The sequence below is a fragment of the Acomys russatus genome, chromosome 5, assembly GCF_903995435.1.
Source record: "Acomys russatus chromosome 5, mAcoRus1.1, whole genome shotgun sequence".
Lineage (NCBI taxonomy): Eukaryota > Metazoa > Chordata > Mammalia > Rodentia > Muridae > Acomys > Acomys russatus.
In genome coordinates, this window is record NC_067141.1 from 49,316,270 (window position 1) to 49,340,938 (window position 24,669).

At 39.8% G+C, this 24,669-nt stretch overlaps 1 protein-coding gene across 1 annotated transcript in view; it reads left to right on the forward strand.

Moving 5' to 3' along the window:
* The first annotated feature begins 2,155 nt into the window (after positions 1-2,155).
* Ric1 (RIC1 homolog, RAB6A GEF complex partner 1) overlaps positions 2,156-24,669 on the forward strand; it is a 90,995-nt gene continuing 68,481 nt past the window's right edge. The window contains exons 1-3 of the mRNA XM_051146317.1: positions 2,156-2,505; positions 13,829-13,936; positions 21,975-22,054. Coding sequence (XP_051002274.1) covers positions 2,362-2,505; positions 13,829-13,936; positions 21,975-22,054 — 332 coding nt within the window. The 5' untranslated portion in view covers positions 2,156-2,361. The remainder of the gene's footprint in view (positions 2,506-13,828; positions 13,937-21,974; positions 22,055-24,669) is intronic.

Genomic DNA, 24,669 nt, shown 5'->3' on the forward strand with positions numbered 1-24,669 from the left:
ACCAAACTACCCTTCAACACAGTTTAAAGATGTACTTCTTTCTGTGCACCCTTATAAAAAAAAAAGTTAAGTTTAGCTGGGCAGCGGTGGCACACGCCTTTAATCCCGGCACTTGGGAGGCAGAGGCAGGTAGATCACAGTGAGTTTGAGGCCAGCTTGGTCTACAAATGAGTCCAGGACAGCCAGAGCTACACAGGAAACCCTGTCTCCATGTTCCCCCCCCCCCCAAGCCAACCAAAAACAAAAAAATTAAGTTTGATAGGATCAAATATATTCGTGTATTTTACAATATTAAAATACAGTCTTTGAAAGTTAGTTCAGTCTATAAGGTTTCTGTCACACTGGATAACACTTAAGGAGTTTTAAAGTGAGAGATTTTTACCCCTTTGCTACCAAGGGAGAAGAAAGGCCCAGAGGATCTCCTCTTCCTCTCCATGATCAGGCCACTATCACAATTCACCACTGGGTTCCTGGAAGGAAGAACAGTTCTTCTCAGGCCAAGTGATTTTAGGCACATCCACTACTTAGGTGCTATGTCTCCTCAAGAAGGATGTGTCAACATTATCTGCCTTGAAGTTTTTCTGTGGAATCAAATCATCTCCTTAAAATTATTTTGTAAACCTTACCTGCTTCAAATGATGACAGCAGGAGAACCCAATCCTGAAGCTGGCAAGTAAGGTCAAAATTTAGAACAATTAAAAAACTACTTAGAAATACCTAAATTACCCTCGAGTGCAGAAGGATGCACTGGTGAGACACACCAACACACTTAAGTGGGGGTAGAGCAAAAATTCTCAACGGAATCATCGCAGCTTTATTTCCTCTCCGCCATGTGTACAATTATGTCTAAAAAGTACTGACAACGAAGTCCTTCTACAATTTTGTATTGTCAAGGCAGACCTCTCTGGACCACTTTATTTATCCAGCGGTGTAACTCAGATGATCAAGATTCCATCCACACTTTCATCTGAAAAATACTTTCTGGGTCTGCTTGGCTTAAGACAGCCCAGGCGTGCTGTGTTGGGAGTGGGTGGGGGGCGGGACACACCTCTGGGAACAAAATGCTGGAGAGCAGCCAGGCATTTCTTTAGTCAGTTTCTAGAAAAAGCATTACGTGTTAGAACAATTACAGAAAGTTACACTGCTGGTAACTTTTTTGTTTTTTGTCTTGTAACTGTTTTGTTTTCTTGTTTGCTGTTAATACTGTTACTTTTAAACCTTGGTTAATGTGCCTGAGAAAAGTAAATAAAAGGTGACGATGGCAAGGCACACACTTTTTATTCAGACACCTTTCCCCTAAGTCCACTTCCTATCGTTTCTTCACGCACTCTTACTACTTGAGAGGCGCTATCAAGTCAATCTACTAAAAAGCTGTAGCTATGTCTAACGTTCCAGGTCCTAAAGTTATGCACCCCCAAAATCAAACACCCCATACAGTATCTCCAGTCTGGCACAACTCAAAAATCTAAGCCCATTTCTCTTCCAGAACAGTTTATTGGGGGTGCAAAAGGGAACCATCATGGCTATGTCTAGCATGAGTTAAGTGGCAGAAGGATGCAAAGTGAAGTATAAATATATACAGTACTAGGTTGAGAACTCCCGAAGACCCGGGGACAAGACTAAGGCACTTTTCCGCCTCGCAGTTCAGTGGCTGACCAAGGATCTTGCCAAGAACGTAAGCTGTGTCCAGGCAGGGGCATCACCAGCTCTCACTTTTAACCGCAGCACACAAAAGACAGACTCGAATAATTGTAGAGACCCGACGCCAAGCTCAGCCCCGGTGTCACGTGACGCGCGCCCCGCTCGCCCCGCCCCTTTACAGTCCCCGGGGGTCGCGCCAATCCAGGCGAAGTGCAAGTGGGCCGGGCCACCCAGGCGCTCCGGCTAGCACTGGCCGGGCGCTGTCGCCTCGTCCCGGTCCCCCAGTTCCACGCTCCAGGTCGCCAGCTAGACGCACCGAGCTCAGCAGCCTGCGTTCTGACGCGCGGCGGCCTCGGAGGCGGGGGGTGGGGGTGGGGGGTGAAGGGGACCGGGCGGAGCCTCAGGAGCCTCCCCGCGCCGTGCGGCGTGCTGACGCGAGCGGCGAGCGGGGCGGGCCGGCCTCGGCTCCTCCCGCCGCGGGGCCCCACTGGCCGCCCGCCTCCCCCACCCTCGGCCGGCCCGTCAGCTCCGGAGACTGCGTCGCGCAGTACCGCGTTGGCCCGGCTCGGCCCGGCCCCCGGGCAGATGCTCCGAGCTGCCGCTGTCGCCGCCGCCGACTCGGCCGGTGGCGGTGTAGGAGGTGGGCGCCTGACCCGGGGCCGCCGAGCGTGACAGACGCGGCCGGGGCGGCCGGGGGGCTGTCGGAGCCGCGCGCGGACCATGTATTTCCTGAGCGGCTGGCCCAAGAGGCTGCTCTGCGCGCCGCGGAGCCCGGCCGAGGCGCCGCTCCACGTCCAGTCCGACCCTCGGAGAGCGTTCTTCGCCGTGCTGGCCCCGGCCCGCCTCAGCATCTGGTACAGCCGAGTAAGTAGTAGGCGCCGCCGTCCTTCCGCGGCATTCGCCGCCATCCCGACTTCCCCGGAGGGGCCCCTAGTCCAGTCCCGACTTCCCTCCCCGAGAGGCCTGGATCTAGTCCCGACTCTCTCCGAGCAATCCTGGTCCGGTCCTTAACTTCCTCTGAACGACCGCGGTCCAGTCCCGACTAACCCCGAGCGACCCCGGACCGGTCCCGACTTCCCCCGAGCAACCCCGATTCCGTCCGGACTCCCTCCGAGTGACCGCGGTCCCGTCCCAACTACCCAAGAGCAACCCCAGCCGGGTTCCGACTTCCCCCGAGCGACCTCGGCCCGGTTCGGACTTCCCCCGAGCGACCCCGGCCCGGTCCCGACTCTCTCCGAGGGACGCCGGTCCCGTCGCGACTCCGCCCCCCCCCCCCCGCCCCCCGCGAGCGACGGCCGCCCTCAGCTCCTCTCGCCCTCGGCTTGGCGCCGCGCGCGGGCAGAGTCTCCACGGCACCCGCGTGGCGCCCACAGTCGGGCGCCGGGCCCGGAGCTCCCTAGCCGAGCCCAGACTTGCCTGCCTTTCTGCCCTCCTCGCCGAAGAGCCAATCTGTTGGAACGTCCCCACCCCACCCCCCGCACTCTGGCAGCAGTAGCGCGTCCCAGCTCCCGGCTGCTTTAAAGTGGTTGTTTTAGTGGAGTTCTGGAAAGCCTTTACCCAGTGTCAGGATTTACAGACCTGTTGTAACGGATTTCTAAAAACATAAGAGTTGTTGTTGGTTTTGAACCTAGAGGTCTGGTAACTCAGCTCCCGGTCTTTTCCGTGCATCACGAACTCGGGTCCTTTTCTTGGCTGCTCTTGGACTCTGGAGCCCCGCTGGCATGGTAAAGAGCAGGGAACTCACATCTGTCTGCGCCGCACATGGAAATAATAAGGCTTGGAGAGTGGGGTGGGGGCAGAATTCTTTGTTTTGAGTCCTGGAGTTTTCCTCCTGGGTCTTGAGTTCAGAGTACATAAGAACTAACTTGAAAAGTAAGGGGTGGAGTTCGGCCATTGCTGCTGCTGGAGATCTGAAAATTACAGAATTCTGATTTTTAAATTCCCCCTTCCCCATTAACAGAGATAGATGATCTGTCTAATCGAGGTCAGAGTGGTGGTCTCTCCTTGAAAAGAGATTGGAAGTTGCTTGCCCTTGTTAGGTAAATGAAACATTGGTTTTGATTTGGTTAAACCCTTTAGATCTCTGCTTGTTACCATTGGAATGCCGATAGTGCCCTTGATTGTCCTCACACACAGCTGTGGTAAAACCGGTGCTAGATTTTAGGTAATTTTGGTTTCTATTTCACTATTACATAGTTAGGCTGTAAATCAGACTATTTTGTCACTAGGTTTTGGCTGACCTAGTTTTCAGAAACCTATCAGAAAACTGCAGGGCACTGAACAGTTACAGTATCAGCAGTGTGATACTCCATTCTGTGCTTCATTGAGGGTTTAAATATGTGTTATACAGAATTTGGTACCTAAATGAGATTCGTTTTCAACATATGCTGCAATTGAACAACTTTTATTTAATGTAACTATTTAAAGTTAATAGTTGATTTGGAAAAGCATAATTAGAACATGAATTTTACATTGTTTCCTAAATTTAGTGGTTTCATTTGAGTGTAACACTTTGTAAAACTTAACATTTTACCTTTTTTTTTTTTTTTAAACCTCTAAAGATACAAATCTGATTTGCGTAAGTTCAGCATGGTAGGCCAAAAGCCTGTGCGCTTCCCTATTTTTACCCCCAGCCCCCAAAAGGAACACTAAAATGTGTCTCAGTTGTCTTAGGGACATTGGCGTTGTTAATAAAATCTGTTTGGATTTGGAGTTGGATGCAGGGTTACAATAAAATCTGTTTGGATTTGGAGTTGGATGCAGGGTTACGGAATTTAAACACCTACTCCTTTTCCTCAGACTCCCGTTCTACACACACCTGCTTTTCACAAAAGTATGTTGGTTACTGTTGCTCTCTGGTGTGTAAAACTTAAACTTTTACATAATACAAAAACAATACACCACACACAGGGAAATTAAAAAATTCCCAAAAGTTAGATTTGTAGGAATATATGGGTTCAGAAGCATGAAATAAATTTCTGGACTACCTCAGGGAGGTGACAGGACATTCTAGGATGGCTTAACCTGAAACTCTGAGCACAAGCTTTAGGGCTTAGAAAATCAGAATCACATGAGATTCTAAGGTCTGTGATTATGTGGCTAGGTGTGTGGGGAACAATTGTGCAGCTCCACCAGCCAAGTTGTCTCTCCTGGGGATATGTGTATGTAGCTTTTCTTACCCTGTGAAAATGTTCATTTTAATTTTCTAATTTCTAAACTTTACAACGCGGTGTTTTAAAAGTAAGGTTTTTTTCTTTTTCATTTTCTTTTCTTTCTTTCTTTCTTTCTTTTTTTTTAGGCTGTACTGAAGTTCTAAAGATTTCTACAGAGTTGAAGTGTTAGAAAAGCTACTTTAGGACATTTAAAGGCAAGGAGATAGACTCAGAAGAGAGAATAAGTAGATTTTGCTTGTTTGAAATTTTGTTAGGACTCAATAAAGTAAGCCTACATGGAAAAATGCAGTTTTAAAAGAGAAAACCAGCTTTGTGGAAGAAATATGTGTTTAGTCTCAACTAGTTATTTGAATGTCCGAAGTTGCTGTATGTTAAATTTTGGTTATCCATGAGACGATGGGAACATTATACTAAGATCTCTGAAAATAACTGCATTTTATGTGTCTCCTAGTAAACTTCTATGGCCCTCTTATAGCTACCATTATTATGTACTAAGTTGCTATTTGGAATTCCAGTGTTCTAGAGCCATATCTCTTCAGACTAATTTTCTAGTCAAATTTGAAAGATACATGTTAGTGCTGTTTGGGCTTGTTTACGAACAGTCATTTCTATAGATACTCCCTTTGCTTTTTGATAATTAAAGTAGCACATTTCATCAATAAACTGGGTTTATTGCTTGGTGTTCAGTGTGACATGCTAGTAGAGGTTTGCTGTTTTGACATTGCCATTTCAATTGAGAGTTCTAAAAACTAGTCCAGGGACCAGCAAGGTCTAAATATGTGGCTCAGAGGGGAAGGTGCTGCCAGCCCTCATGACCCACATAGTAAAAGGAGAGAACTGACTCCTGTGGCTTGTTCTTGTCTTCATGTTTGTGCTGTGGCCTCTGCCTTGCCATATCCACACATACACCACTAAATAAATAAGTAAACAAACAAATACTTTTAAAATTCTACTGAAGTCTAGAATAGTATTATCCACATTTTTTGAAGTATATGTTTTAAAACGGTTTAGAACGTGGGTTGGTGTCTCACTCCTGTAATCCCAGCACTTGAGATTGAGAGCATGAGGCTATAAATTTGAGGCCCACCTGGCCTACTTTGTCAGTTCTAGAGCAGCCTGGGCTAGAGTAAGACCTTGTCAATGAAAAAGGAAGACAGGTGGACTAGGAGGAAGAGAAAGAAGAAAGAAAGAAAGAGCATATGTAGGGGTGAGGTGATTGAGGTAGGCCCTTACTGACAGGATGATGTATTTCTGTCAAGAGTATTGTAGAATCCACCTTGGAGGACGGAGCTGCTCTGTAAAATGAGTATTGTGTGAGATAACTTCATTTTGTAGTATAATGGGAGCCACAGATATTCCTTTAGTAGACTTAACTCTAATTATGAAAGTCTGCATATGTGAACCTTAAAATATTTAGGTTGTTTCCATTTTGAGTTAGATACGTACTCGTCTCAATTTTCAGGTCACTGATTTCAAATGTTTTTATTACTTTCAGAAGTATTTTTGAATACTAGTTGTAAAGGATAACATAAGTAGGCAGCACATGAAGGTGATGAAGAGGCTTATTATATATAGAAAACATTTTCCCAATGGTTGTGTGTTAATATGATGCATGGCAGCCTTTTTTGTTGTGTGTGTGTGTTTTGTTTTTTTGAAACAGTGTTTCACTATGTATCACTGGCTGACCTAGAACTCACCATCCCACACAGAGATGGAAGTGCTTTGAGTTATCACTGTAGATTGTTAATAAAAAGCTGAAATTGGCAAATCATCACTGTCTTATAAGTAATGTATTTGAGTAACCCTGAGCAGAAACTTGCATTCCTGTTGATGTGCGCTGATGAAAAATCCCTGTTAATGTGTACATGGAAAACACAGTGCAGTAGATGTCTCAAGAACAAGCTGTAAGGATAATTAGTTGCACATCCTTAGGAAGGCTGTTTAATTTCTATCTCTTCTAGCATTCATGTTTCATTCTTACTGCCTTCAGAGACCTTCCTTATAAATTGACATGTCTAGAAGTCTTCTAGGGTTCACTTTTTGTTACAGAGTAAAGTTCAAACTCCTTAGTTTGATAATCAGAGACACTCCTATCCTGGAATGCTCTCTTGCCTCATCTCTGCTTATTAGCATATTACCTATTCTTTAGCTTCTATTGCAGTCTGCCTTTCTCCATGAGCCATTGTTTACCTATCATAACCTGAAGTGTTTATTTATTGATGAAGTACTATTTTGGGTTTTTTTCCTTCTAGCTTTATTGAGTATATATAACAAAAATTGTAAGACTATGATATATGGTAAATTTTTTATGCATGTATAGTACTAGCTGTAATCAAGCTAATAGGCATATCTGCCACCTCACGTAGTTCCTTTATATGTGATGAAAAACACTTAAGATCTATCTCAGGCTATAGAGATAGCTTAGTGGTTAAGAACACTTATTGCACTTAAAGGAGAGCCAGGAGGACCCAGGTTCAGTTCACACGCTGGCTGACAACTTGTGTAACTCTAGTTTCAGAGAATCTGATGTCCTCTTCTAGGCTCCATGCGCACAGGGTACCCATTTGGTGCATATGCATACATGCAGACACACACTCATACACATAAAAAAAAAATCTCTTGGGCTTCTGACCTACACATACACATGTTATAGCACATACATGTCCCTGCCACATATACATTACTATTGTATAGTAGTAATACATTAAAAAATCTGTTCTGAGCAAGTATATAATATTATTATCTGTAGTCACTAAACTCTGTATTAAATCACAAAAATTGAGTAGTCTTGTAACTATGTATTTGTATTTGACCCAAATGACCTTATTTCCGTCACTCCCAGCTTCTGGCAAGCTCTCTTCTAGTCTTGGTTTCTGTGAGTTTTACTTCTTGAGATTCTACATATGTAGTAGCTTATGCAATATATGCCATCCTGTGTCTTGCTTATTTAACATTATTTCATTAAAAATTCATCCTAGCTGGGTGCGGTGGCACAGACATGTAATCCCAGCACTTGGAAAGGCAGAGGCTGGCAGATCTCCGTGAGTTCACAGGCCAGCCTGGTCTACAAAGATGAGTCCAGGACAGCCAGAGTGACATAGAGAAACTCTGTCTCAACACCCCCCTACCCCAGCCCAAAAAAAAAAAAAAAGTTTGTCCATGTTGTACTAAGTGTCAGGTTTTCTTTTATTTTTAGTACTGAATAATATCCCATTGTATATACACCACGTTTCCTTTATCGGTTCATCTGTTGGCAATCGTTTGGGTTCTTTCTACATTATGGTGATTTTGAGTAAAGCTGTAGTGAATATGGGAATGCAGATAACTTTTAAAATACTGATTTCAGTTCCTCTTTTGTACAGTTTTAGAGTAATACCGTTCCTGGGGGAGAGGAGCACAAGTGTACACACAGATAGGTACTAAAGGAATAGAATTATGAAAGTATATGGTTGCTATGCCAATTACAGTCTCACCAACAGTTTCAAGATAATCCCTTTTCTATATCCTCACCAATATTTTATCATTTGACTTCTTGATGAAAACCATCCTAACAGGTATGAAGCGCTCTTACGGCTTTCCTGTGCCTTTCCCTGCTAGTTAGCAATACTGAGTAGCTCTTGGCCTACTGGCTGCTTTTAATATCTTTTGTGGGAAAAAAATGTCTGCTCAGGTCCATTGCTGATTTAAGTTGCCTTTTTTTTCCTGTTGATTATGAATTGCTTAAGTGTCTTGTGTCTGTCCTAGGCTTGTATTCTCTCCCTTTGCACAGGTTGTCTTTACATTTCCTCAAGTGTTGCCCTTGCTGGGTGGGGGCTTTTAGATTTATGTCCTCCCACTGTTTATTTTTGCTTTGTTTCTTTGCTTTTGGTGCCATCCACAACTTGTTACAAAGAACACTATCAAGGAGCCTTCCCTCTATTTTCATCAGGAAATTGGTTGTTTACGGCCCCATGTCTAATTTAAGTCTCTAGTTTGCCCTGAGTTGACCTTTGCTTATGAATGTTTTATTCTTTTCCATTTGGATATCTAGTTTTCCTGGCACCATTGGTTGAAAAAACTGTTTTCCCTTTTGTTTAATCTTAGAATCTTCATCAAAGATGAAGTGCCTATGGAGGTGGGATGGGGTGCGTGGTTTCTATGCAGGGGGTCTCTTCTGTGCCATTGATCACTGTGCCTTGTTTTTATCCAAGTACAGTGCTATCTTGATTACTGTAGCTGTGTACTATACTTTAAAACCAGGTAGTATGAATGGAGCTTTGTTTTTCTTTGGATTGCTTTGGCTGTTTTGTCTTTTGGGTTCTGTATGAATGTTAATACTGTTCTGTAGATTTCTGTTGTTGTTGTTGTTGTTATTGTAGTTTTGTTTTTTTGAGGCAAGTTTTCTCTGTGTAGCCTTGGCTGTCCTGGACTCCGCTTGTAGACCAGGCTGGCCTTGAGTTCCCAGAGATCCACCTGCCTCTGCCTCCCAGAGTGCTGGGATTATAGGCGTGCACTACAACACACAGGTTGTTCTGTACATTTCTATGAAAAATATTATTGGAATTTTAATAGAGATTGTTTTGATAGTATGTACATTTAAACTGTCAAATCACCATCCATGAACATGGGATACCTTTCCATTTGTGTCATGCTCAGTGGCTTACAGTTTCAGTGTCATATGGTTAGTTAAATTTATATACTATTTTACTTTTGGATGCTGTTTATAAATAGGATTGCTTTCTTAAGTTCTAGTTCAGTTTGTTTTTAGTGCATAGAAACATAATGGTTTTTATGTGTAGATTTTGTATCTTGTAACTTAGGATTTCTTGTACTTCTTTTTGTACTTGTGGAATCTTTAGGGTTTTCTGTATTGTGTTTCTTCCTTGCACTTCTGATTTGTATTGTAAGTTTTGCACTTAGCTTTATTTTTAAAACTAAATTTAAATCTTTTTAGGTAGCCAAACTATTTCATTTCCTATTAGCGAGGGCACTTTGAACACAGTCCAGGCCTGTAAGTTCTCGCTACTTAAGAGGTTGAGGCAGGATAATCACTGCCTTTCAAGAAAGGCTACTTTCTCCTTTTTGCCCACATTAGGTTGCTTTTCAGCTTTGAAATATTATTTATTAGATTTTTTTCTTGTTGTCTAAAGGAAGGTTTGTCTAATTATATTTCTTTGCCATTACCTGAAGTCATTTCATGGAAAAGAATTTTTGTATATTTTTATTTCTCCATTTTTAGTAATGTGGGCTGTCACCTAAACCCCACTTTTATTAAATCAGTACTCTATTTTTAGATTATTACTACAATTTTCCCTCCCTTAGGAAAATATGATTTTTTTCTTTTTGAAATTAATTGTTTATTCACCTTATTATAATTTATTATTATTTGGCCAACATTCTATGAATTTTATGTGATTAGAAAATATTTGGAAACCACGAGTACCAAAAATATTTGATTTTATAGTGTTAAGGCTGAGAAATCACTGTTGCATTTGAAATCCTCTGAAAGTTAGTCCTATGTTGTAAGCCCTTTTGCTTAAGCATTCATTGCCTTTTTAAAGGTCCCTGTGGTCACTGCACCAGCCACACCGCTTCTTATTAGTCTTGGGCGCCTCTTGAGCTTCTGCTGGGCTCCTTCTTTGGCTACTACTTACCCAGGCTCTTTAAAATGTTCCATTGAAGTCTGTCTTAGCTGTATTCTTCATTATTTTATTACTTGGAGCCTTTGTGCTGTGATAGAATATGAAAAATGTTTGAGAAACTGAAGAGCTGCCCAGATACATTATTATCATGTTGCTTAGAATTTGGTGGTGTGCTACACTCTCTCCCTGGATTCCTACTTGCAGATATTATGCTTTTCCAGAGTAGGTTATAAACTTTATAAGATTAGAATTTTGATCTAATTTTTATTATGTTATATCTTTTTAACCTTTAGTAGATATTGACTGAAATCTTTGTGCCTTTTATTTTAAGAATAAACCTATTTTTAAAAGTAGATTTAGGTTTTCAACAAAATTGAGCAGCAAGAACAGAGAATCCTCACTTATTGCCTGCCCCTCCTTCAGTAACGCTCCTTCATGTCAGCACCTCTTACTTTGAGGGGTGTTTGTTACTACCAGTGACCCCCACACTGACCAGTGATTATTATGGAAAGTCCTTACTGCCGGGTCCACTCTTGACACCCTGCATTCTGTGGGTTGAGAAATGTATAGCATTACAGTGTATGTTAGTCAGCTTTTCGTTACTGTTCCCAAATACCTGAGATGGGTTTCAGCCCATGATCAGAAGGCGTGTCTCTGGGGTCTGTGGAGACATAGCACACGACGGTGAGTATACATGGCGAAGGGAGCCACTCCCCTCACGGCAGCCCAGAAGGGAAAAGGGGGCAGAAGGAGGGACCAGTATAATTTCGTTTCTTGGGGCCCTACTTCTAACGGTTCTCTTACCTCTCAATAGCACCATGTTCCAGGAACCACACCTAAAATACGTGGGTCTTTGGGGGCCATCCAGAACCCAGACTGCAGCATACAGAGCGTTTGCTGTGAGCCTCAGTGACCCATCCACTCACTTTCTTCTTCTAGCCCTGATGGTTCCCATTTAAACACCACAAACAGAAACAAAAACAAAGTCTCCTGCCTGAACTTTTCCAAGTATCATATAATTGCAACTGTATAGTATTCATCTTTTCCAATAATAATGCATTTAAGGCTTCTCCATATTTATTTATGTCTTGATATCTGAGTCTGCTATAGTTAATTCATTACTGAAGGAATATTATGGTTATTTCCAAGTTTTGGCAATATTTATGAAACTACTATATTGTTTGTGCTTTACTTTTGTTGGTGTTGCCATTTAAATGGGGCCTTTCTTATTGTGCAGCCCAAGCTAGTCCCAAGAGCACTGAAACCCAGGCTGCTGCAAAATTCATGATTCTTTTGCCTTAGCCTCCTAAGAGCTTGGGGCCACCACACTCAGGGTTTTAAACTGTCTTTGGTGTGAACTTTTTTTTAAAGCTCAATTGGTTGAGTAATGAGTAAATGCTACCTTATACAATTAGTTGGTTTGGTTTTGTAAGTGTGAGCCAGCTGTGTAAAGTGGCTGTATCATTCTGCATTTTCAACAGCAAAGAATGTGAATTCCTGTTGTTGACTTTTATCTAAGGACAGATGATGGTGAATATCATGTGAAAAGATTAATTTCCATGTGTAGTTCTTGTTGGGTTGTTGTTGAGATCTTTTACCCTTCTTTTAATTGGGTTGTTTTGTTTCTTACTGAATTTTAAGTTTGTGTATTTGTATAGCAGTTCTTTATTAGGCATTCAGAAACATTTCCCCATTCTCTTTGTCCTCATTCTCTTTATAGCATTTTTCACAGAACAATTTTTAATGAATTATGAATCATCTGCTCTAGATAGTGCACCTTTGTAGGGTCATCTAGGTTTGTTTTTTTTTTTTTTTTTTTACCATGTTCTATTCCAGGAATTTTACACTGTACACATAGGATTTTGATTTATGTTGAGTTCTTGAGAATTGTGTAAGGTATTTATCTTGAACTTTTGTGAATCATTTTCATTTATTCCAGCCCTGTATTGCCTTTGCTCTTTGACAAAGATCAGTTGACTGTGAGAGTCCGTTTTCAGGCTCTCTGTTCTGTTTCTTTGATCAATTGCTCTATTTTTTTTCCTGCATGTTTACTGTAGCTTTATAGTGATGTCTTAAACTTAGCGTTAGCACTCCAGCATTCATCACCACTCTTTGTTTTGAAACTCTTCACCTAAATTTTAGAGTTAGCTTGTTGACATTCTCCAAATAGCTACTCAGATTTGGGCTGGGATTATGTTGAATTGTAGATCAAACTAGAAGAATTGTTATATTGGCACTTTTCTGTCCATTAATATGGACTATTCATCTGTTCTTTCATTATCTTCCATTCGTATATGTATAGTATTTCTTATGTACATAATACCATTGGATTTAAACACTAAATATTTCATTTGGAATAATGCAGTAAAAGTGAAAATGGTTTTTATTATAAAATCATACTTTTTATTATTGGAATATATGAAAATGATAAACTCTTGTATATTAATTTTGTATCTTGTAACTTTGCTATCACTGCTTATTTATTTTAGAATTTGTTGTTAGTTCTTTCAAATTTTGCATGTGCCACTGTTATCTGTGAATAAAGACAGGTTAATATTTTCCTTCCCATTATGTATGCCTTCTATTTTCTTTCTTTGTCATATGACATTCATCAGGAATTGTGCTACTATCTTGAATAGTAGTGAATGCATCCTTGCCTTGTTCCTCAGGTGAGAAAGCTCAGACTTTCTCATTACTAAGTGTAATCATAGATGTGGGATTTTTGTAGCTGTTCATTAGCAAGTTGGAGTTCTCTGAACCGATGTTACATATTAATTTTTTTTTTTTGCCTTTATTGATGTTATTATTTTTCTTCTTCTTTTTATTGTGTTTAGTTGGCTTTTGACTGTTGAGCTAGCCTTGAATGCCTGGATATAGTACACTTGGTCCTGGTACATGGCTCCTTGTTAGATTTAATTTGCTAATATTTTGTTGAGATATTTTGCATCTAAATTCTTGAGAGATTTTGGTGTGTTGGTTTTTGGTTTTCATATAGTTTGTCTGAGTTTGGTAGGATAATGCTGGACTAACAAAATCAATCAGGAAGGATCCCCTACCCACTGTCACTTCTGTTTTAGGGAAGGTTATAGAGAACTGATATAATTTCTTCTTTAAATATTTGGCTTAATTCACCTATGAACATAGCTGAGTATGGTTCTGTTTTGGAAATTTACTAATTATTGAATCAGTTTAGCTTATTCAGTAGATGTATGCATAACTAACAGCTTGTTTTTCTTTGGTAAGTTGTTTGGATTATTGAAGGTGGATGATTTGATATTAGATTATGCAACAGCTTAAATTATTGCTAATGTATGCTATAAGTAATGTTTAAATTTTGCTTATCTATGTTTCTATGATATACTACTAAAGTAAAATATACTTGTTTTCTTCCAGCCTAGTGTGTTAATTGTAACATACAAGGAGCCAGCTAAATCATCTACTCAGTTTGGATCTTACAAACAAGCTGAATGGAGGCCGGATAGTACCATGATAGCAGTGTCAGTAAGTATATCTTCCAAATTATCATTAGCTTAAGAAATTATAAAGGTACATTTAACTGAGGTTTTCTAATATGATTTCATTTTAGTCTTTTACGCACTTAGTAATTTTTTGTGATATAAAGCTGTACTGATTTCTGTGGGCCTATGCTATCCTACTCTGTCTTTTCTTTGGTTGGTTGGTTTGCTTTGGTTTGTTTGTTTTTTCAAGACAGGGGTTCTCTGTGTAGCCTTGGTTGGCTTGGACTCACTTTGTAGACCAGGCTGGCCTTGAACTCACAGAGATCTGCCTGCCTCTGCCTCCTGAGTGCTGACATATTACAGGTGTGCGCCACCCTCTTCAGCTCTATTCTGTCTTCTTCCAGCCACTGTACCTTCCTTATTCTGCCATCCCTGAACAACACTTGTGTCCCTTTCTTTGTAATCTTCTGAGCTACCGCCCCCTCTAGCCCACAGATAATGTATATTGGAGAAATTAGAAAATGAGTCAGTCAGGTGCAGTGGCACACACCTCTAATGCCAGCACTCAGAGAGGCAGAGGCAGGCAGATCTCTGTGAGTTCGAGGCCAGCCTGGCCTACAAAACGAATCCAGAACATCCTAGACTACACAGAGAAACTCTGTCTCAAAAAATAATAAATAAATAAATTAATTAATTAATTAATAATAAGTTAGAGAACTTAGATTTCATTTACTGTACCCTTCCCTCCATCATGGAGATCAAACTGGAGTCTTGTGCATGCTAGGCAAGTGCTTAAGCACTGAATTACACCACTGTCCACTCACTGTTGTCTTAAGTGTTACGTTAGCACATCAGTGTGTTTGTTCCCAGTCTTGTGGTGACTGGGCTGCTTATCTGAAAATGTTCCAGATGACAAAAGTACTAAGTAGTCTGCACTTCTTGTAGCAGAGCTGCAGACTTCTCAACTACATAGCAAATTCTGCCTGCTATATGTAATCTATAAACTATAATTGATTGTACAGATAGAAATAATCAAAGCAAATCAAGGTATGACATTCTGGTTTGCTCAAAAATGAATGTGTGTACATTATATGTACATGTGCACACACATAATGTATTCCCGTGTCCATAAATAGTGCTTTATTGGAACACAAACATGCTCACTTATTTATGTATTTGTCTAACAGCAGATTTGAGTTGAGAAGTGCTGACAACAACCGTATGTGATATTCCCAATATTTTCCACTTTTGTGCAGCACACTACAAATTATTATAACACAGTTATAACTATATTGTATGCCAAGTGCTACTATACACAGTGATATTTTATATTTATATTATAGTATTTATTACTAGTACATACTTCAAAAGACAGAAGAGTAAATTATGTCATGCTTTTAAAACATTCAAGTCTATATTTTTTTATTGTTGAATTAAGTGGCAAAATACTGTGTGTATTATGCAGTGAACTCCAAAGGAATACAGTGTAAGTGTTATTACCACACTAAATACTCACCATATAGTCCTAACTCATTGAAACTAATAGAAAAATTAGAAAATTTAAAACAGTTTATTATATGAGAATTTGAAAGTATATACAAAGTAAAATTGCTCAGTTCTTGAAAAAAATGTTCTTATTTTTTATGTATATAGTATTTTGTCTGTGTGTCGTGTATGTGTCTGGTGTCAGGGGAAGTCCAAAATAGGCACTGGACCCCCTGGAACTGTTAGGGATGGTTGTGAACCTTGATGGAGCACTGGGAATAGAACCAGAGTCCCTGCAAGAGCAGTAAGTGCCCTAACCACCGAGCCATCTCTCCAGCCCCAATTGCTCAATTCTTGATGAATTATCAAATTATATAGTTCTGCTCTGTTACAGTTTCTTTGAAGGGCCAGTGCTGAGTGTGAAAAGCTGAGAATTACTCCGTACGCATAGCCTGTATGGAACATCTCTAGATTCATAAAACACTCAAAGAAGTTGAGAAAACTAGTTATTAATTTAGTACAAAATGAAGTGGACTCCACTAAGATAGGCATTTATTGAAAGCAAAAATAAGATACAAAATAGAAAAGGACATAGCTGGACAGATTTTGAAGTTGTGAAACTCAGGCTTTCAAAGCCCATGATTGTTTTCAGTTTTCCTCAGAGGTAAGAACCGAATGTCTTGACTAGTGTGTCCTGACAGCTGTTTGATGGCTTAGTGGTGGTAAAGGCTTGTTGGAAACCTTTATAGTTTTTGTCTGAAATTAACATTCTTCTGAACTTAAAAAAGAGTCATCTTCCAACCAAGCATGGTAGTGCATGCCTGTAATCCTAGCACTCCAGGCAGAGGCAGGTGGATCTCTGAGTTCGATGCCAGCCTGGTCTACAAAGTTGAGTTCAGAACAGCCACGGCTACACAGAGAAACCCTGTTTTGGGGGGAGGGTGCAGATGGTGAGTCACCATCTGCTCCTTAATAAGCAGTGAATGGCTTTGGAAACAGCTGTTCTTGCGTGTGCTGGGATTACTAGGGCAACACACATGCCAGTCACTCTACCACTGAGTTATACTCTTAGCATGGAAAGTAGCTTCTGCTGTGGATTTGATAAACATTGAATTCAGGCTAACACTGTAAACAGGCCTCATCTAGGAAACTGATACATTGTGAAGTAACTTCAGTGACAACTAGTGAAACTGCTTGGATCATAAGTAGTGTCAGACTGCGTTCAATACTTTCAGAAAATACTTTAATGCTTTCAGAAGTCAGAGAAGAAAATTATATCCCACATGGAATTAGCAGGAAATTAATTTCCTGAGTTCATGTCACAGTTCAAATAGCATTCTTAACAACCTTGATCCAAGTTCAAAACAATTTTTTTGTAAAGTTTTTTTTTTTTAGTTGTGCAAAAGAGAAGCTTCTGTTTTTCATTGAACCACGCACCTATAATCCCAGTGCTTGCCAGACTAAGGTTCAATTGTTGCAAATTCAAAGTAAGCCTGGGCTACATAGCAGGACCTAATTCAGCCATGGCTGCATACATAGCAAGAATAAGGTTGTGTGTGCATGCGCGGACAGGGAACTCATCTCATCTTAGATGGGATATATGTAAATTCTCATTACTAGCCAACATTAATCAATAAATCTTTGCATTCAGTTTTGATCATTAGGAATAACAGCATTAAATCCTAATTGGCCCCAAAACATTAGCACCTTAAAGAGAATTATATTCTCATTGAAGTAGAGTTAGACTGTTAAAATTACATATTTTTGTATTTTTGTATTGTTTTGTTTTGTTTTTTGAGACAGGGTTTCTCTGTAGTCTTGGGTGTCCTGGACTTGCTTTGTAGACCAGGCTGGCCTCGAAGTCATTGTTAAAATTATAAAACTAAAGCAGGGCATGGTGGCGCATACCTTTAATACCATCACTCAAGAGGCAGAGGCAGGTGGATCTCTGTGAGTTCGAGGCTAGGCTGGTTTACAAAGCAAGTCCAGGACAGCCAAGGCTACACAGAGAAACCCTGTCTCAAAAAAAAAAAAAAAAACAAACCAACCAAAAAAAAAAAAAAAAAAAACCAAACAAACAGAACCCCCCCCCCCCAAAAAAAAAGAAAGAAAGAAAAACCAAACTTAAAAAAAAAAAATCTTCCTCTGATTTGATCATGGCTTTCAATTTTCTGTAATTTGGAACCTCTGACATCTTGGTCTTTGTTTTCACGGGAGATCTTGCCTTTAACTCTGTTTATATTTGAGAGCCAAGCACCAAATAAGGATCATCCTCATCCTCCAGAGCCCCGTGATGCCACTCAAGCTAGCTGGCACTAAACCTCTTTGCTTTGGGTCACCCATTTCCTTCCATGTGACTCAGGGTTTTTATTGTGATAAACCACGGTGACCAGAAGCAAACTGAAGAGGAAGGGTTTGCTTCATCTTACTGCTCTCAAGTCACACTCCATCACCAAGGGAAGTCGAGGCAGGAACTGAGACAGAGGCCATGGAGGATGCTGTTCACTGCCTTGCTCCTCGTGCCTTGCTCAGCCTGCTTCCTTTCTTTTTCTTCATTAATTAATTTATTTACTCTACATCTGGATCAGACCTTCCCTCCTTCCTCTCCTTCCAGTCCCTCCCTCTCACCTTCCCTCCCCTCTCTGAGACTCCCCTCCCTTTCTTTTCAGAGAAGGGAAGACTTCCCATTTATATCAGCCTGCCTTCGCGTACCAAGTAAGACTGGGTGTATCTTCTTCTGCTGGTGCTAGACAGGGCTGTCCAGTTAGGGAAAGGGATGCCAAGGCAGGCAGCAGAGTCAGAGACAGCCCCCGCTCCCGCTGTTAGAGGTCTCATGTGAGGACCAACCTGCACATGTTACATATGTGTGTGGGGCCCAGATTTGTTGATTTTGTGTTTTCTTGTGGTGTTCTTGACCCCTCTGGCTCTTTCACCCCTAACCCTGCTTTCTTATAGCAACCAGGATCACCTGCCCTGGGGTGGGTAGTACTGTCGTCAGTGAGCCTTCCCACATCAGCCACTATGTAAAAAAATGTGTTGTAGACTTAGGCCCAGTCTGATGGAGGCATTTTTTTCAGTTGATAATACTCTTCCCAGATGACTCAAGCTTGTGTCAAGTTGACATAAAACTAACCAGGATACTGTGGAAACCAAGGTAGTGACTTTAAAAAAAAAAAAAAAAGATTTATTTATTCAATATGAGTGTTCTATCTGCATGTATGCCTGCATACCAGAACAGGGCATCAGATCAAATTATAGATGGTTATGAGCCACCACGTGGTTGCTATGAATTGAACTCAAGACCTCTGGAAGAACAGACACTGCTCTTAACCACTATGCCATCTCTCTAGCTTCCAAGGTAGTGCGTCTTATACTGAGGTTTTCTCCTTGCTTCTGTGCTCCCTGGCAGACTCTGGTACGTCCTTTGGTGTGGTACGCTTGTGTACCTTACTCCCCAAACTGTAAATTCTCTGTTCTATGGCAATAATCTCCTGACCTATTGAGCTTACCACACCTCAGCAACAACAAGGATTGATCCGTGGTTCTTTTAGTTCATTGGACATATTTTAAGCCTGTTGATTTAATGTTTTTGATTGGCTACACAGAGAAATCCTATTTCAAAAATCGAAAATAAATGATAAATTTCGATGCTTGAACTTGCTCAGTGACAGTTTTTGATATACTCTTTATTTTCCTGTGGTTGTGCATTACTCTCCTGTTTCTTTATTTGGGTTTTAAATTGTAGTGAGTAGTGATTGTGGTAACTCTGAAAACAAATTCAACTTTCTTTTTCTTTCCTGTTCTTTTTAAATTTTATTTATTTTAATTTTACGTCATTGGTGTTTAGCCTGCATGTATACCTATGTGAGGATGTCAGATCTTGGAGTTGTAGACAGGTGTGAGCTGCATGGGGGTGCTGGGAATTGAAACTAGGTCTTCTGGAACAATAAATAGTCAGTGCTCTTAAGCACTGAGCCATCTCCCCAGCCCCACAAATTCAACTCTCAGAGGTTAGGTTTTGCTTCTTTGCTAAAGCTTCCTGTTATGGCAGTGGTTCTCCATCTGTGGGTGCAGGGGCTGAATAGCCCTTTCACAGGGATCACCTAAGACCATCGAAAAACACAGACATTTATATTATGATTCATAACAGCAGCAAAATTACAGTTATGAATGCAGTGAAAGCAATGAAATAATTCTATGGTTGGGGTCATCACAACATGAGGAACTATATTAAAGGCCTACAGCACGAGGAAGGTTTATCTGTACTGTCAGTATGCCTGGTTAGCCGTCAATCAAGACACAAGCACTTGCTGTATTTTAAAATAGCCTTAGTTAACCTGGGGCAAGGCAGACATTAGCCTCTCAACTACCTCCCACAGTGGGGCAGGTATCACATACCTACTTCTAATAACTTCTATCAAGCTACCTCCCATCCATAATCCCAAATACTCGCTAATGTTCTTCATCTGGGCCAGATTTTCTATCCACACCTGCCATGTGCTTCTAACGCATGGCAGCCTTCCTCTCTTCTCAGAGTCTCTCCTTTCTTCTTTCCTTCTCCTTCCTCTTCTTCTTCCCAGGATTCCTCTCTCTCTTTAAGCCCCACCTATCTCCTTTGGCCTGCCCAGGTGGGATGGCTTTTTATTAATCAAAAGGTGGGTCACAGAGACAGCAAGCAGGAATTACCATCAAAATACATCAGACCATCCCCAAGAAAGGTTGAAAACCACTGTAGTATAACTTTCCCTAACTGCTTGTGTGAAGTGTTTCTTCGTGGTTGTATGTGTATGTATGTTAACAGAGGGAATTAAGATTATTACCTGAAAAGATTAAGCAATAGTTAATGCTTTCTTTATATAATTTGGGAGTCATGGATAGAAAGGTCATTATAATAGTGCATAGTAACAGATTTGTTTAAAGGGCAAGGGACATCATTTAATACTAAGATGTTAAAAATTGTTCAAAAGCAGAACTGCATATGGAATGTCAATAGTAGATGTCATTGAGATTTAAAAGTATATAATGTTTGGTATACACAGAAATCTGAATATTTATTTAAAATGATTGATACCAAATATCAACTAGTAAACCAAGATATTATTTGTGTATTCACTTTTGTATTAGATGAATTGCTAGTATAAAGTGGTGTTTTATTCTCACTGACATAGTTGTGTATATTCTTTATTACTTCGCTGTGTATGCTGTGAGCATTTGAGTGTGTGAAGTGGTGAACTTCTTGACCTTTGAGTGACTGATCTCCCAGACAGCATTTGTGGTAATGCTACCATCTTAAGAGCTGGCCATTCTTTGTTGCCTTTCCTTGCCCTAATGAGGTGGCAGCAGAAGTTTGCAGTAGTCACCATTCTGCATGGGATAGGACATGTTTATGACTTTTGCTGTAGTTTGATTGGAAGTCATTAATCTCTTGTTTTTCTATTTCAAAAGTGCAAAATTGCCATGAAGAATTCCAAAGATAATATTTCCTGAATGATCTTTACTTTCTTCTTTAATATCCTAGTACATTAAACTGTAGTTTTTGAAATTATATTACAGAAGGGCAAACAAACCAACCCTGGCTGCACTGGGAAATCTGTTTCCTCTCATTCCTTTAACTGAAAAACAGGAAGCTCATTCTGAGAAGAAATAGGAAACCGTGGATGACTTCTTTGGTTTTGATTGTTTGAACTTTGGATTCATATTCATGTACCTCGGAGATGATAGAAATTCAGTGTTAGGGTAAAGTTGTTTGGGGAAAAAACTGCCACTTCACTGGATTGCTTCTTCTAGAAGCAATGATATATAGTATTTAACATATTTGCGCAAATGGAATGTGGCTGTTTGAGTTTTGTAAGTCACAGGTGTTTACCATAGTCATATAACAATGTTTTGTGTTGTTTATAATTTTGTTGTTGTTGGGTTAGTGTTGTTTTTGAGATAGAGTCTCTTAGGGTAGCTCTGGCTGGCCAGAAACCTGCTCCAGTCACCCAAAACTGCAATTTTTTTAAAAATACAGTTTGTTTTTTATAATATTTAGTTACTTTAAAACTTAGATGTTCAGACTTGAACTTCAAATGCTTATATCCTGGAAATTAGAAATTGACTTTAGCTGATTTTGAAATTTCAAGATTTGCTCTTATTCTTTTTCCTAGTATTTCACAGTATATTTAATATTAAAAGATTAAAGTTTTTACTTTTAGCTATATAGATTATCCTGCTTTGAAGTAACTGATAAAGTTTTGGGTACAATCAGGCATTTTACCTATTTGGTAGTATTGCTTTGCAAACTTAATTATTTACCACACTTTCATAGAGTTCAATGTGTACTGTGTGTTTGGCACAGCACTCATCTGTTCAGTTATACAATTGTTTTAGAATGCTCATGTCCATGGACTTCAATTACCAACTTTAAAACATTTAAAAATTTTGTTAAACATTTTTTAAAAATGGGTTATCTTAAACGTCATTTTATATATATAAAGAGGCTATAATTCTTCAGGGGAGAGCTGAACAAGATTTCTTTTCATAGTCCTGTAAAATTACAACCTAGAATGACAGTTAACATTCTAATTCATGGTTGATAAAATTTCTCTTTTCAGACAGCAAATGGCTACATCTTGTTTTTTCATATCACATCTTCAAGAGGGGACAAATACCTGTATGAACCAGTGTATCCCAAGTAAGTTTATTGGCTTTCTTTCTTTTATTGGCTTTTCTACTTAACTTTTAAAAAGAGTTATCTTAAAAAAAAAAAAAAAAAAAAGAGTTATCTAAAGTCATTAAGATGGGCTGGAGATGTGGCTTAGCGGTTAAGAGTGCTGACTGCTCTTTCAGAGAACTAAGGTTCAGTTCCCAGCACCCACACGGCAGCTCACAATTGTCTGTAACTCCAAGATCGGACATCCTCACATAGACATACATGGAGGCAAAACACCAATGCACATAAAATAAAAACAAATTATTAAAAATATAAAGTCATTAAGATATAAAATGGCCAGCATTTCTAAAATGGTGCTTCTGAAGTTACCAGTGTTTGGACTGTCAATTTAAACGGCTCAGTGCAACTAGTATTGGGACAATCCTTACAGTATTACAGTGTCAGGAATATTGTACTTCATACCACTGGTTTTCTTTGCATAACTAGGCTTATTCTTCTTCAGTAGGATTTAAAGTTTAACCCTAAAAATATATGTAATTAAAATTTAAAATAGTAATTAAATAAGTGAAGGGATACTGAGTATTGTGCTACACTTCTTAGACATTCAGATGACTAGTACACTCCATGTCAGATAGACTCTAGTCTTCATTAAAATGGAGAGCTGGGAGTTAATAAGAAGAGGGGAGCTCTTATTCGGTTAGAGCTCCTCTGCCTGTTTTTATATATGCTAGGAAAAACAGACAGACAGTTGTTACCTCCTAGTTAAACTTTGGGGGAGCATGGACTTTTGCTCTTTAACTCTTTAAACTGTCATTATGTTTTGCACATTTCCTCCACAGCATGCTTCACTTTTAAATAAAACAACAATTTTTAAATACCACATCTTTTCTTCTTCAGCAAACTACTTATATGTCAGAAGTTTGCTTGATGTTACACGAGAGATTGTTGTCAATATTATTAAGAGGAAACTTCTCAGAACATTCAAAATACCTTAAATATATAATTTACATATAATAATATATTAATATAATATGTTGATATATAATATATAAAAATATATAGCCTAAAATATAGATATATCTTTAAAATACTAAAAATATGTATTAAAATTATATATGTATATATATATTAAAAAGACATTACTGAAGAAGAATAAGCCCAGTTATGCAAATAAAACCAGTGGTATGAAGTAAAATATGCCTGAGACCCTGATAGTATAAGGATTATCCCAATACTAATTTGGACAATTTCTTCTAGGTGAGCAGATAAAAACAGAAAGATGGCTTAGTCAGGGAAAAACCAAAGTCAGTCTCCAGAACCTTCATAAAAGTGCGAGGCATGATGGCATGTGCTTGCTACCCAGGCCTGGGGGAGGTGGAGACAGGCAGAGCTTGCTTGAGCTTGCTGGCTAGCCGGCTTTGGCTACTTGGATCCTCTGACGTACACATTTTGACACACAGACGGTGACATTTTGGGCCCTTCTTTTCTATAAAGCAATTTCTGCCTAGTTTATTGCCCAGTTAACATCACTGAACTTGTTCTGGAGAGACGGCTCAGAGTTATCAGTACTGGCTGCTCTTCCAAAGGTCCTTAATTCAATTCCTAGCAACCACATGGTGGCTCACCTATAATGAGATCTGGTGCCCTCTTCTGGCCTGCAGGTGTACACACAGGCAGAACACTATACATAATAAATAAATAAATCTTAAAAAACAAAATCACTGAACTTTTTCAAAGTTCACATTGTAAGAAAAATACTTAAGAAAAGGCTTACATAATAGGATTAATGAAATAACAATCTTTATTCATGAACTAGGAACTGGAAAAAGCTAATCTGGAGTTAATGTACTGAGTGGGGTTATTAGGCTTGGAGTCAAGCAGTACGGCTGTTGCTGATCAGCCTTTGTGTAGCTGGCTCTCTTAATTGAACCCAAAGAAAAGATTTGGTGGTTTTGTTTTGCTTTAAATTTTTTTAAATACCAGCTTTTCTTATGTTGTCTAGACACTTGGTTACTACCCAGTTTCTGGTTTGTATGTTTGTTTGTTTGAGAGAAATACACCTAGGCAATTGGTTAGCTTTTCAATTGAAAGAAGACACTGTGTTAGTTAGGGTTTCTATGGCTGTGATAAAACACCATAACCAAAAGCAACTTGGGGTGGAAAGGGTTTATTTCTGTTTACGTGTCCAAGTTACAGTCCATCATGAAGGGAATCGGGAGTCACTGAAGCAGAGGTCATAGAAGAATGCTGCTTACTGCTTGCTCCTCATGGCTTACTCAGCCTGTTTTCTTATGCCATGCAAGACCAGCTGCCCACAGCTGTACACCCACAGTAGACTGTACCCTCCCACACCAATACTCAACCATGAAAATGCCTGGCAGAGTTGCCTACAGGCCAGTCTGGTAAGAGCATTTTCTTAGCAGAGGTTCCTTCTTTCTATATGACTCTAACCGATTAACTTGACATACAGCGAGCCAGCACAACACTTCATCTCTTTATAATCAGTATTTTCACATAGGTAAAACATACTTGTTATATGTAAAACAATAATCTAATGATAACATTAAAATGTGTATAAAATCAGAAAGCAACCATCATGTACAACAGGATGCCTGCTGCTAGATAGCGTCCCCTAG